The sequence below is a fragment of the Vanacampus margaritifer genome, chromosome 4 (genome assembly GCF_051991255.1).
Source record: "Vanacampus margaritifer isolate UIUO_Vmar chromosome 4, RoL_Vmar_1.0, whole genome shotgun sequence".
NCBI lineage: Eukaryota > Metazoa > Chordata > Actinopteri > Syngnathiformes > Syngnathidae > Vanacampus > Vanacampus margaritifer.
This window is the reverse complement of record NC_135435.1, coordinates 8,238,295-8,252,209: the sequence shown is the minus strand read 5'-3', so window position 1 is coordinate 8,252,209 and position 13,915 is coordinate 8,238,295. Positions and strand designations below refer to the sequence as shown.

At 41.3% G+C, this 13,915-nt stretch overlaps 1 protein-coding gene across 3 annotated transcripts in view; it reads left to right on the top strand.

Moving 5' to 3' along the window:
• The window catches only part of apba2b (amyloid beta (A4) precursor protein-binding, family A, member 2b), a 44,162-nt gene that overhangs the window by 12,792 nt on the left and 17,455 nt on the right, over positions 1 to 13,915 (top strand). For 2 of the 3 annotated variants that reach the window (XM_077563440.1, XM_077563438.1), the window contains exons 2-3: positions 8,666 to 9,144; positions 11,205 to 12,244. In XM_077563440.1, coding sequence (XP_077419566.1) covers positions 8,685 to 9,144; positions 11,205 to 12,244 — 1,500 coding nt within the window. In that variant the 5' untranslated portion in view covers positions 8,666 to 8,684. Of the gene's footprint in view, positions 1 to 7,388; positions 7,506 to 8,665; positions 9,145 to 11,204; positions 12,245 to 13,915 lie in introns of those variants that run through there. The other variant, XM_077563439.1, reaches the window with a different exon arrangement.

Below are 13,915 nucleotides of genomic sequence, written 5' to 3'. Positions count from 1 at the left end.
TAATAGAGTTTTCTATCACCCTGACAGTGCAATACAACCTTCATAACTTTACCCACTTGAAGACCATCCATCATCGACCACCACCACGTTTCCACCATTTCCCAGCGTATATCATGGTTGTTGTTGATTTTGCCCATGGCAATGATATGGTAGCGAGCCAGAGAAGCATAGATTTTTCTCCCCCTCAAAATACTACCCGCTCTCAAGAAAGAATAGTTTCAGCTTGCACTACATGCAATAGCTCACATTTGTGTGGGATAGCTTCATATTACTGTATAGATTTGTGTCCTGTCCTTTCTAGCAATTAGTTATCATTAGTTATCATAGTTAATGTGTTCTCACTTTTATGTTTGTGCTGAACTTCAACTTCAATGACATTAGCTCATTGCATGTCAGTGGTTAGCTAGCCGTAATACTACATGATCTAAATGATGCAAATGTCCATGGCATGGATTTAGAGCAGAGTGACAGTGATGTGATGTAAGGGGATTCAAATGACAGATCCAATAATCCTGATTTCTGTCATCACAGATTGGCTCGGTTGTTGGCGAAGGTTGCTTTGGTGAGACAGACCTTGTGAGGCCGTCGTTCACATCCTCTTCCCATGTCCTTTCGATCCCTTATGACCTCCAGACTCATCCATAGGGATTGTGAAATTAGTACTCAGCACAGCATGTTGACTAAGGCTTTGTATCTGTTGGCTGACATCTTTGTCATTGATTGATTTCTCCTCATAATTGACTTGACAAAATTAATAAAGGTATGTTTTTTTTCTTTAATAGTCAATATAGATGAATTTATGGATTTATGGTTTAACTGATTATTGATAGTGATTTTATGTTGATAGGGCGGCACGGTGGCTGACTGGTGAGCACGTCCGCCTACCAGTGCAGAGGACGTGAGATTGAGTCCGGGCTTCGGCCTTCCTGGGTGGAGTTTGCATGTTCTCCCCGTGCTTACGTGGGTTTTCTCCGGGTACTCCGGTTTCCTCCCACATTCCAAAGACATGCATGGCAGGTTAATTGAACACTCCAAATTGTCCATAGGTGTGATTGTGAGTGTGGATGGTTGTTTGTCTTTGTGTGCCCTGCGATTGGCTGGCAACCAGTTCAAGGTGTACCCCGCCTACTGCCCAAAGCCAGCTGGGATAGGCTCCAGCGCCCCCCACGACCCTTGTGAGGACAAGCGGTTAAGAAAATGGATGGATGGATGAGTATTGATATTTTGCAAGTGTTCCCATTCATACTTGATATACCTCCTTTAGCTCAACACCAAGATGAAAAAATATAAATATCCTATTCCTATATCAAGCCTGTAGGCAGATAATCCTTCTGATTTGCGGAGTTCTACAGAACATTGTGAGGGACACTTCCCCAAAGATCTCTGAAAATAGCTGTGAATCATACATTACATTACAGACCTGCCTCCTCTGTCAAACTGCACTTGCTGCTGTGATTATTGTGTTCTTGTTGTCTGCAAGCGAACATCTGAAAAAATGCCCTAACTTCATCAACATACCTTTGTAGTTATTGTGGGACTTCCTGTTGTCATTTCAGTCTCTCAAAAGCAAATGCACTTATAGGGAAAATCCTGGTCTGTTTACACAACATGACACAACAACACATGAATGGATGTTGTGTTTTGATGTTCAAATACTTTCACAGCAGTTGGTGGGGGATAGAAAAATAAAAAACCTAAAACATGGAGGACTGCTAATTTCCGTCTTCCCTTCTGACTTGTGTGTTTCCTTGGGTTCAGTAAAGCATGAAGGATGCTGGGAGGTGTTGCATTTCCTGCTTAACCTGCCACTGCTTCACATGGATTGATGTGACAGATGCACACATGGACACACACTGCACACTTGCAGTACATTGGGATGCAACAGCGAGAGACGTGGGTAGACAGCCTATTAGCGCACACGGTCAAGAGGTCAAATTTCGTAATTGATGCTTATATTTCGTAGGGATGGGCAATTAATCGAAATTTCGATCTTGGCTTGTCACAAGCTTCAAAAAACATTATAATTTATGTAATTAAATAATTATTAATGTACTAAATTATGTGGTGTATTAGCAAGTTCCCAACATTTTCAATGTACCTCGAATGCGCCATGTTGGTGGGTTGCAGCCGAGTGTGAAGCGGTTGGGATGAATATCAGCACCTACAAATTTGAGACCTGTGGTTTGACGAGACTAAAATAAACTTATTTGGTTCAGATGGTGCCAAGTGTGCGTAGCGGCAACCAGGTGAGAAGAACAAAGACAAGTGTGTTTTCCTACAGTCAAGCATGGTGGTGAGAATGTCATGGTCTGGAGCTGCATGAGTGCTGCCGGCAATGGGGAGCTACAGTTCATTGAGAGAACCATAAATGTCAACAATTTCTGTTATGTACTGAAGCAGAGCTTGATCCAGTCCCTCCAGAGAATGTGCCACGTTAAGTATGTCTGACGTCACGGCGGCGCCGCTCTCAAGTTGAACCATTTTCAAGTTCTCTTGCAGCGCTGCAACGTTACGTCGGCCTCGCACCTCACCACATACACAATGAATGGGTTTGACAGGACTGATAAACAACACCAAGCCTCTTTGTGTCCGTCATTTGTGTGGTGCTGCTCCTCTCGGGGACTGAGCAGTCACTGTCTGCACAATTAGTCCTTTACATGTCAGCTGGCCAGTGGTGATAGGGACACAAACTAAAACACGACTTGTATTCATGCTCCATCTGAGAATGAGGAGACGTTCACAGGTTTGATTGTCGAGTCGCATTGTTGTTGATATGAAGTGTTTTACGTTGTTCTGTTCACGAGAGGCAAAATGAGAAGCCAGAGGGAGCCTGAAAGCTGTGGTTTGAATTTTCTCTAGTCACGATTGTACAGTAGTCCATTGATACATAGACATTTTGACTTGTTTGAATTGACACAGATTATTTATCTTTTTTTTTTCTTTCATGGTAAAACTTCAGGTGCCTATCACTAATTCATATTAACATGCCAGGGTTACAAGACCTGCTCCCTTTATCTCTCAACTACACATAGAGATTTTTGACTTTTGCATGGACTATAGGTACAATTGCCATCTCCAATTTCAATGAATATTGTTAGCAGATTTCAAGAGATTCTGTCACCTTGAAAGACTGAGAGGTACAACCTGGTTCTTGATATACTTTTGTGGAATAGACTTTTTCTTACAGTGTATCATCCTGTCAAAATAGAATTATTAGGCAATGACCAAATGTTCATTAACTGGACATTAACCCGTGGCCACCAGGCTCAATAGTTTTGAGCTGCTGCTATTATTCTGGATTCAAAATACTTGAGTGAGGCAAAGAGAGCGAAGGCTGTGAACAAATAACTGGACTTGATTAAAAGATGACACTTAATGAGGATTGCAGGCCAGAGAAAGGATGGATTTTAGAGAGGTCTGAAAAAGACCTGTAAGATTTGGTGGAACATTGCGTCATTCAGCGAGTAATTCAAACCGTGAGCTTCCCTGCGATTTTAGTAGCAATTCACAGTTCGGTCTAGCCTTGTGGGTTTCAAATCTTCAGCTGGCCAGATCAATTTTTGTGTATTTATAACCACGAGGTCAAAAGAGAACTCAAGCAGGATGAATGAAATATCATCATTACTATAAAATATTTAGCTAATCACTGACAAAAAATAACTACAGCATAACAAGGATGTATGGCAAAGCCAGAGACTTTGTTCTGATTGTTGCCATATTTGGATTTCAGTTTTGTCAATGTTGGATTTCCTTGCCAGGGATTCAGTTATAACTATAACTGTTTAGGCTGTTATTGTCACTTTAGATTGAATATGGTGTGTCTATAATGTTGTTCATCTATAGGATGGGAGTGTTTACTCTTCACAGTTGCCGTTACAAGTGTCCAAACTTGCAAAAATAGTTTACATCAGCACAGTGACTCTATTTGAATGCTAAATGTTCATTCTCTGGAAGAGTCTTTTTGATAATTGGCTTAGATCCTTCTCTGAGACACTGTGCTAAAACAAAAAAACAAAAGACAGGAGTTGCTGTGGAAACGGTCAAGGGTGTAGTTGTGCTTGAGGTGGCAAGATGGACATTGGCAAGCAGAATGAGAGGGGAGCGTGGAATGGGTTTTCTTTGGTCATGTGCCATTCCCGCTGCTAACCAACTCTGCTTTCCTCCTTTTCCTGCCTCCTGCAACGCTCCCTTGTTGTCGTCTTGAAAGTGAGTGGGAGGCTTTAAGGAGAACAAATGCTGAATCTAAATGAGACTGTTGAGGAGACACTCCTTTTCGAACATAGTCTGTTTCTGTTAGTGATCCAATTTTCAGTGTAAAGGCAACAAAGACTGTTAGAATACTGATACCTATTATACTATAGATGTTGTGGTCATAAGTTAACAGTCCAAATAGCAAATAGTCCAGCAGTTGAAGAATGTTTCTCAATGTACAATTGCAAGGAATTTTGTAATTTCATCATCTATGACCCTTACTACCATCAAAAGTTTCAGAGAACCTTGAGAAATCTCAGCACGTAAGCAGCAAGGCCAACAACAACAAAAACATAATTGAATGTACATGACCTTCTATCTCTCAGGTGGCTCTGCATTAAAAAAACAACAACAACATCATTGTGTCAAGGATATAAACACGTGGGCTCAGAAATACTTCAGAAAACCACTGTCACTTAATAGTTTGTCACAACATCTACAAAAGCAAGTTAACACTTTACATGCAAAGTGAAAGCCATACTGTATATTAACAACCCCCAGAAACGGTGCTCATCTCAGATGGACTGACACAAAGAGGGAAAGTGTGCTGCGGTCTGACGAGTCCACATTTAATATTGTCATACATTAGAGCAGTGGTGGGCATCGAGGGCCGGAGTCCTGCAGGTTTTGCGTGTTGCCCTTCTCCAACACAGCTGATATATGATCAGCTCATCAGCAAGCTCTGCATAAGCCTGATAACGATCCTGTTGATTGGAATCAGCTTGTGTTGGAAGTGAGAAACCTACAAAACCTGCAGGACTCCGGCCCTCGAGGACCGAGATTGCCCACCTCTGCATTAGAGTATACATTGAGTTTACAGATTACAGTAAATTGAAACAAATAGTTGGAAATTGTATAGTACTGTAGGACTAATAGAGCTAATGCAAAAAAAAAAAACATTTTTACAAGGTTAGCATTTTTTTTTTTAAAGATACAACATACAGACAACATCAGAATAATCCCCATTTACACTGATCTACAAAACTTGCTTAATGTGCACATATCACACCAAATACGTCTCCTCTCTTTCCTACCAAAAAGTATATTTGTAAACCCCACAGTCAGCGTGTATAAATTGAGGATATGAGTTATTGAAAGAATGTGTCTCCGCTCGTCACACTAAGTGCACAGTAAATTTCATAGAGTAAATTTTACTCCCAAAAAAAATTGACTATATTCGGTCCCAGTGTAAAGAAAGGAAACTTAACACAAAAGGGGAAAAAAACACCTAAAGGTTTAGGAACAATCGCAGAACCTTCAGGTTGGGAGAATGCCAATCTACCCTCTGAGCCATGCCGCTCTTACTGTGTGTCAGTATGTCGCTGAGGTCAGGTGGAATCCTAGTACTTCCGAGACCAATTTTTGTCTTCTTTTGGACACACCAGCAATATGGCAACAAACTGTAAGCGTGGTAGAGTGGCTGTCTCCCATGCTGAAGGTTGTATGATTGTTCTTTAACCCTTGAGTGTTGTTTTTTTCAATCTAATATTTTACACGCTTGCAAGTGTAAAGTTTACTAGTTTTTTAAGAGTAAAATTAACTACGAAACTTACTGTGTATACAGTATGCTGGAACAGCTATCATGAGTGGCCCACATGCAACAACCATTTCATTTGGTTCCGTCATTCATAAATGACTGTGACATATAGGCAACCACGCATGCGTAACTCCATTTTAAAACATTTACAGCTTCAAGTGTTTTCATTTATAATAAAGCAGTGTTTTGAAAAGGTCCATTCTTTCAGGTTTGCAATTTTACTCATGAAAACGGGCTAATTTAGCACAGTTTTAGCTTTATCTTGTTTTCATTTTGCGTTGAGCTGTCCACACCGCAGAGTTTGTAAACAACCACAAACATGGACCTCTGCTGTCCAAACCCCCCCAAGCAAAACATTCTATTAAAAGCTTTGGTGAATGTCTGTACTCAAGTAAAAGAAAAGACACATTTTGGCAAACCTTTATCTGAATTTTTAAGACAGGTCAGTTTCTATGTTAGGAAGACTTTCCATTGATATGCTAATGGTAACCATGGAGGCCCCATTACCAAAGTCAGAAATTGGTGATTTTCTCTTTCCCAATAAATCCTGGTCTCATTCACAAGACTGATTGGAGGTCATACCTAGAATTCAAGCAGAGACATTAGTATTCCCAGGACCCTCGCTATGCTTAAGCCATCTGCTGCTTTCGGACTGTTTCTCACTCTTTCTCCCCTCCTCAACCTTGCTTAAACAAACAACACACATGCATCTGCCAAACAAATGGAGTGTCCGATGATGATTTAAAGCTCCATCTCACTCAAGCGAAAGCATTTTGTGGCAGACAGAAATGGCTTCGGTGGAGATGATAGCTTGGCTCGATTGTTCCCCAGTTGCTGCTCAAAGCAGACTATTGGTATTCTGTAGACAGGCAGTATATGGACACCCGTTTAGCATTTTTAGCGACTTAAAAAGAGTTTCACCACTACCAAAATTTCAGCACATGTAGGCATATGTGGGTGACAGTCAAATACAGGTACAATATGTATTGGAACTAGATATTTATATTTATTCAAGGTTCGCAATAAAAGATGGGGCTGGTGCTTTAAGGGGAAGTCAACGTTAAACATTTCTTGACAGTAATTTGCTATACGTGACCTCACTTGTCTAAATATGACATTCTGATTAATATTATATTTGTGGAATATGAGTGATGCAGCAAAATCCAGCCATTTTTATCTATCTCAGGGGGCGGCCAGTTTTCCGCTTGCTGTTGACTGAAGATGACATCAATGTAGCTCAGGGCTTTGGCTATGGCCAATCACCACCTGTTTTCTAAAGATGAGCTGTGATTGGTTGTTACCTTCGACCTGAGCAACTCATTTTCACTGTCTTAAATTTGTGAGTATTGAATAAGAATATGCAAAAAAAAAAAGAAAAGAAAAAAAAGAAAAATTTTAGGGCAACATTTTACCAATATCCAAGCGCTTCTCAATATTGGAATCCAACAAAGAAGAGGTCAAAGGGGAGCTTTCCCCGCCCCTGAGATGCAGTTACCCATAGTTACTGATCCTTGCTCCCTGCTCAGGAGGGGCTGCGCGTCAACAAGCGGATGTTAGAATATAATGTCGAGAAGCGGGGCGGGTGGAGTCAGCGAGGTGCATGCTGTGTAGCGGCTGGTGGGGGAAGGGAAGAGCAAGGCGAGAGCGAAGGGAGTGAACAGTGAGCCGTTGTTAACACCAGTGCTATTGCACACCACATCCCATTTCACGACCTCAGGTAAGAGGTTCATTCGGTTTTTGTTTTCTTGGTTTAACCATCTATAGGCTTTTACAATATTTCAGTAAAATATTTGTTCAATCTGATATTTGATGTGAACATTTATGTCCATCTATAATTAATAATAATGAATTTCTGTTGATGAACTACACAGCAGCCATGTCACTGATGCCCACATGCAATATTGGTTAACTTGAGGATTGTTGCTATGTTTTTTTTTTCAGTAGCTACTTGTGTTTCAGTGTGAGCTTGCTGTTTCATAGCTAGTTCCAATAATCACTTATGATTGTAATTGTAAAGTGTGGAAAGCTGTCAAATGGACGCTGACAAGAGATGGCAGGGCACTGAAGGGTGTGCCTGAAAGCTGAGTAATAATTGGTGACTTTAATAGCATTTGCAAGTGCAGTGTCATGCTGCTTTGCATGCATGGACTATTGGACTTGGTTACAATGTGATTATTATTTTATTCCCCCAACATTCACATAAAGCTTCTTCAATCTCCTTCACAAAATCAGCCAAATTGTAATGTTTGGTTTGTTGCTGCCTCTTTTGAGTTACCTGGATGATTATGTATTATTATTTACTTAACCCATTTTCTCCCAAGAACGCATAAAAACTTTCTATTTTAAATATTGCCATGGTCTCAAAAAACGTATTTATGTTTTTTTAATGTTTTTTTTTATGCTACAGCATACAGAACAGTTTTTGACCAGACAAGGTTGCTTAAAGCAATGGTAGTTATTATAAAAAAACGGCCAGCAGGTGGCAGCAGAGTATAAGAGATCAACCAGGGCCCTGTTGCAAAAAGCTCTCTATTCCCCAGTGTTTTCAACAGGTTTGTGAATAATTATGGCACAGATATAGTCTAATGCTAATTGCTGCAAAACGGAAACAGATACAAATATAGTATTTTCCTGATGAAAGAAGAGACTCTAATCTCTCTTTTGGTAGGTTCCATGTTTTTAGAGCAATAGAACACAATATTCTGTGGGCCTTGCAAAATCGGTCAAAATCCAGTAAAACAGCCGGGAGCGAAGGGGGTTGCTTCAGTGAAAATGAGTGAATGAGTTAATAATATCAACCTGTACACGCTGTATTGTGACTTTTGAAGTGGACCATGCTCATATCTTTGCATCTGTGTGTCTTTGTGTTGCTTTTAGGAGTGAACCGTAACAATGCATGGCCTGTAAACCACCAAACATGGCTCAAATTAAGAGGCCCGGGACCCACAGTGTGGCTCCTCCAGTAGCCACCTCCTGTCCCACAGCTCATCATCCAGAACCATGTGATTTGAAAGTCATCCACCCTCGGCAGCGGCCGACCCGCTACCCCAAGGAATCACATGTGCCCAAGCCCCTTCCCCGAACCTGTAAGGCACATTATTCCTCTCTCAAGTGTGAGGATGAGGTTCCCAGCTGTCCGGAAGTGGATGTGGACGCAGATGTTGAACTGAAGCGGTATAACAATCAACCGGATGTAGAATTAGAGGAGCAGAGACATGCAACACCCTCGACGCCTGAACATGAGCAAGATAACCACAACCAGGCAGACTTTCACGATGGAGCTGACAGCCTGGATGATGACTCGTGCTCTGACTACATTAACAACACTTCAGAGGATGAGGAAGACTATGATGACGGTGAGTGATGTCATCAGTGAATAAGATGAGCAAAAAAAAATATTTCAACCTCATCAAGTTGGTCTTGTTTTCTTTTGCATTTCTATCATCCGATTACGCTGTGTAAATAAATAGTTGTAAGACGTTTTGCATAATTCGGATGTCTCTAGCTTCCAAATAAAACTATTAAAAAGAAACGTTTATATTGTTTATGAATTATCAGGACAAAGGTATCGGGGCATGGTTGAAGTCGAACATGTTTGAGTTTGTGACTTGTTTTCTTCTCTCATTCCACTAGTCCTAATAACCTGCTTTGAGGCATGTCATTCTTTGTAGCAAGTATTGCAACATGCAACCACAATTTCTTAATATTTGCTCATTGATCTCTAGCTATCATCTAGCTCTGCTACCTCAGAGGTTTCTTTTGCAAAATGTTGGTCAAATTCTGAACTGTATGACTTTAGAAGGTTCCAATGTGTTATGTTTTTTATGTTATCGTATTTTTCTTCAACAGTCATCTTTTTGGATAATGCATTTTGTCTGTTGCCATTTGTTCAGTCGCTAGTAGATGTGCTTTAAAGATTGTCATTACTCTCTTGCTTGGGGGGTGAAGAATATGTACCACAAGCATCCTTTGTTCCCATAAAGAGCGCGACATAAATCCAAGTTATGATTATTATTACAGTGAACCTGTTTATCTCTGGGGGTACAATACAGACCCTCCCGCAATAGGTGAACATTTCTGATATAGTAAAGTCTTACCTAGTGGTGCAAAATATAGACAGTATATTCAATTTAAGGTATGATTTTGCCCTAAGGTTGAGATTTGGAGTCCACAGTCCAATTGCGGTAATGCATGTTGATTACGTATTTGTATCCCCTCCATACGCCTGCATCAACTCGCTGTTTTATACTGTTCATACTGGGGAATGCGTGTTGCACAGTATTTTGCAAGCTACATATGAGCTGCGGCTGGATCGCTAATCATGATGCAAAGGCAAAAGTTCAATTTGTATGCGGTGTCTACTTAGCATATGTCACTAGTAATCATCACCTACATGGCAGCGAAAAAGCTGTACTTCTGTATGTAGCATTATCACAAAGACTGGGATAAAGACGGCGAGCCATGATAATTGCTAAGCTATCAAAATGACGTTGAAAAACACCCAAATACGGGCTTGTGTGATAAAGTGCACTTGCCACATTGGTCTGTCTGGAACCGGTTAAAGTGGAGAGTAACCAATAATAAACAGCAAAACACCAAGTTACCGAAAATAATAAAGACCGTAATAAAGTAGCTAACATTTAATTCTGACTTGAAATTTGCACAATAAATGTTATCTTAATTTTGTTTTATCAGTAATTTATCAGTTAAGCTTCTCTAATGAAGTATATAATTGAACTTTTCAGTAATTATTCATTTATTAAATTTATCTTAATTAAAAATATGTTTACCATTAATTTATATCAAGATACATACCGTTAGCATGAAGGGATGCCATTGATACGTTGATGTGTATTTTTTTTTTTTTTTACTTTTTTTTTTCAACAATTTCAATATTCCTTTGTACCTGGTCAGTCTCTCTCTCTCTCTCTCTCTCTCTCTCTCTCTCTCTCTCTCTCTCTCTCTCTCTCTCTGTCTCTCCCTCTCTCTCTCTCTCTCTCTCTCTCTTGAAGTTAACTGACACGGTATAAAAAAAGAGAGGATTAAAAATATTATATTTAAACACTGAAACATTCAACCAAACCATTTGATTTCGTCCTGGAAAAGTCTAGCTTAATGCTAACATTTAATGTAATGCGCCTAACATGGGCTAACGGAAATTACCAATGCCCAATGTGATGATGCTACACTGAAGACACGCTCCTCTAAATTCAGACTTGCCTACCAACATTGTTTCAAATTTGTGATCCAGCAGGGAAACACTGTCTTACTCAATTTTTATGATTTGAGCCGCTTTATAGGTACGCTCTGCCAAAGATGTTTTATTTTCTTCAGAGAAACATGCAAATTTTGGTGTTTGATTGCTCCATTTGTAAGCTCTATAAGCACAAATATTTATGATCATTAACTCTTCCAGGTCTGGCAGAGGAGGATGAAGGTGTTACTTACTACATCCGCTACTGCCCCGAGGATGAGAGCTACATGGAAGGTATGGACTGCAGCAGCCAGGGAGACTGCAAACACGGTCACGAGCGCGCCTGTACCACGCAGCCAGGTGAAGGCCACGCCGAGGAAGCAGTTGAAGAGTGGACTGAGGAGGGCGAGGCGGAGGTGAGAGAGGAGGAGTGGGCAGAAGATGAAGAAGAAGAAGAAGAAGAAGCAAGTGCAGCCAAGGAGGAATGGAGAGAAGAGGAGGAAGGCATGAGAGAGGCATGGAGGGAAGGAGATGAAGAAGGTGGCGAGGAGTGGACGGAGGAGGGTCCAGACAGGGAAGAGCAGTGGGCCAGTAGTGAGAGGCAGAGAGTGGAGGAGTGGCCTGAGGGCGAGGGGGAGGTACGCTGTGAGGTGGTGGAGCAGGATCCAGATGAACAAATATACAATGGACGACCAGAACCAATCTTGGACCATCACAATCACCACCAACAAGCTGTCATGCAGGATGCCCAACACACCTGTCGGCCTGATGAGGAGGATGAGGAGGATGCAGAAAGCGAGGAGTACTGCCCAAATGACGACGGAGATGAGGAAGGGGATGAACATGAGAGACATGAAAGGGCCTATACTAGGGACTACTACGCCCCGGAGGACAATGGCAACTCTGTGCACGTCTCTCCCTTCCGAGGCCGGAAGGTGTTAGTGGTAGAGGGGGAGACGGGTGAGGAAGCGGAGGAGGACATTGACCTAATAGTTGCTGAGATCAAGATGAGTATGAGCATGGGGAGCCTCAGTAGTGGCACCGATCAAAGTCCGGAAGAACTGGCGCAAGACCCGCCCACAGGTGACTACCTGCACGCCAAGCCCAACACAGCCAGCTACCCACTCGCTCACCACCGCCATGACAGCAGACCCAAGTCCCTCAACCTGCCTTCTGTGCATCATAACAACCCAGACCTCCAGAGGGGCCTCAAGATCCAACCGCATTCCCCAGAAGATCAGCACAGAAGGCAACAGGAGCAGGTGAGCTGTGAGACTTTTTACTTCAAGGTAGCAACAACAAACCTGTGGCATCATCACATCAGCAAATAGGAAAACAGACTTTGGAGGAGAAGCTAGGACAATGAGCCTGCTTGTTCACCAATCACTCTTGCACATTGCTGCCAATTGTTATTTTTAATGCACAAAAACCCTTTTAAAGGCATTCCCCAGAGCTCTTTTTTTAGTCGCCTCTTGATTTAACACTACTTCAAATATTGAGGCGGGCGTACAAAATGTTGGAAGTTATCAACAAAAGCAATACAGTGAGGCATATATGCTCAGTAGTTGTGCAGAAATGATATCCATAATCCATCTTTTTGATGGCTGTCTGGCAGAGACTCTTGCCTTGGAATATAATAGCCGAGATTGTGGCCAGGAGCGAGTCTGTGACTTACAGGGAAAATGTTTCTCATTTCTCCACAGGAATTGTGGGGTGTATTCCTCCCCCTCCCCCGTGTTCTTTGATTTGTCCCTGCTCTGACAATACAGAATAAATACGTATATAAAGCACATTCATCCACGACACACACACACAAACTGCACAGATGCTCCCTCACCCTAAATCAGATGGCTCTACCATGTGTACATGTACTTGCATGTTCACTGTGTGGTGCTCATTTGTAGTCCAAAAGTGGGTCACGATTTTTACGACCTCAATTACTTGAGAGGTTCTCGCATTTACACCCCTATGTCTGCAGAGTAAGGGGTATTGACTTCCACATTTGCATACTGTGTAGCATTATGGATGGGGGAGGGGGGGGTGATATAACATAAATAATAATATTAATACATTTTATTTGTAACGCACTATACATCTACCAGAGATCTCAAAGTGCTATGGTAATAAAAATGTTAAAATAAGAAGACTTAAGTAAAAGCACAGAGACAGATAAAACAAGTTAATAAATTAAAATGTATTTTATAAAGAAAGGCTCTGAGGTTGTCCGGAAGGGCATTCCACAGGCGTGGAGCAGTAGAGCAGAAGGCCCGGTCGCCCATTGTGCGGGTCTTGGTCCTGGGTGGGAGGAGACGGTAGGTATTTGAGGAGCGAAGGGATCGTCTTGGGATAATTGGGGCAAGGAGCTCTGACAGATACGGGGGGGATGTATTCTTTGCCGTGAATACATTTGTGAGTGAGGAGAGAAACCTTATATTAAATTCTGGCTGAGATGGGAAGCCAGTGTAGTGAGTGTAGGATGGGGGTGATATGTTCCCGCACTCTCATCAGATAAAAATTATGAATATGCAATGTTTATTGTTTACTTATTTAATTTATAAATGTATTGGTACAATATAGGCCAAATGCATGAAATTGCATGCGCAAGTCAAAACTCTGTGGTATTTGAGAAAATGCTATGTTTTTGTTTTTGTGAATGTTATAATATAAATATAAATAATAATAATATAAATAAATGCATCCATACATCCATCATCTACCGCTTAGGTCAGGTTGCGGGGGCAATAGCTTTAGCAGGGAAGCCAAGACTTCCCTCTCCCCAGCCACTTCAATATTTTCTCATATTCTACTATACCTAAATATCTCTCTCTCTCTCTCTCTCTCTCTCTCTCTCTATCTCTCTCTATATATATATATATATATATATATATATATATATATAGATATATATCATAAAAATTTCATTCCACTTCATG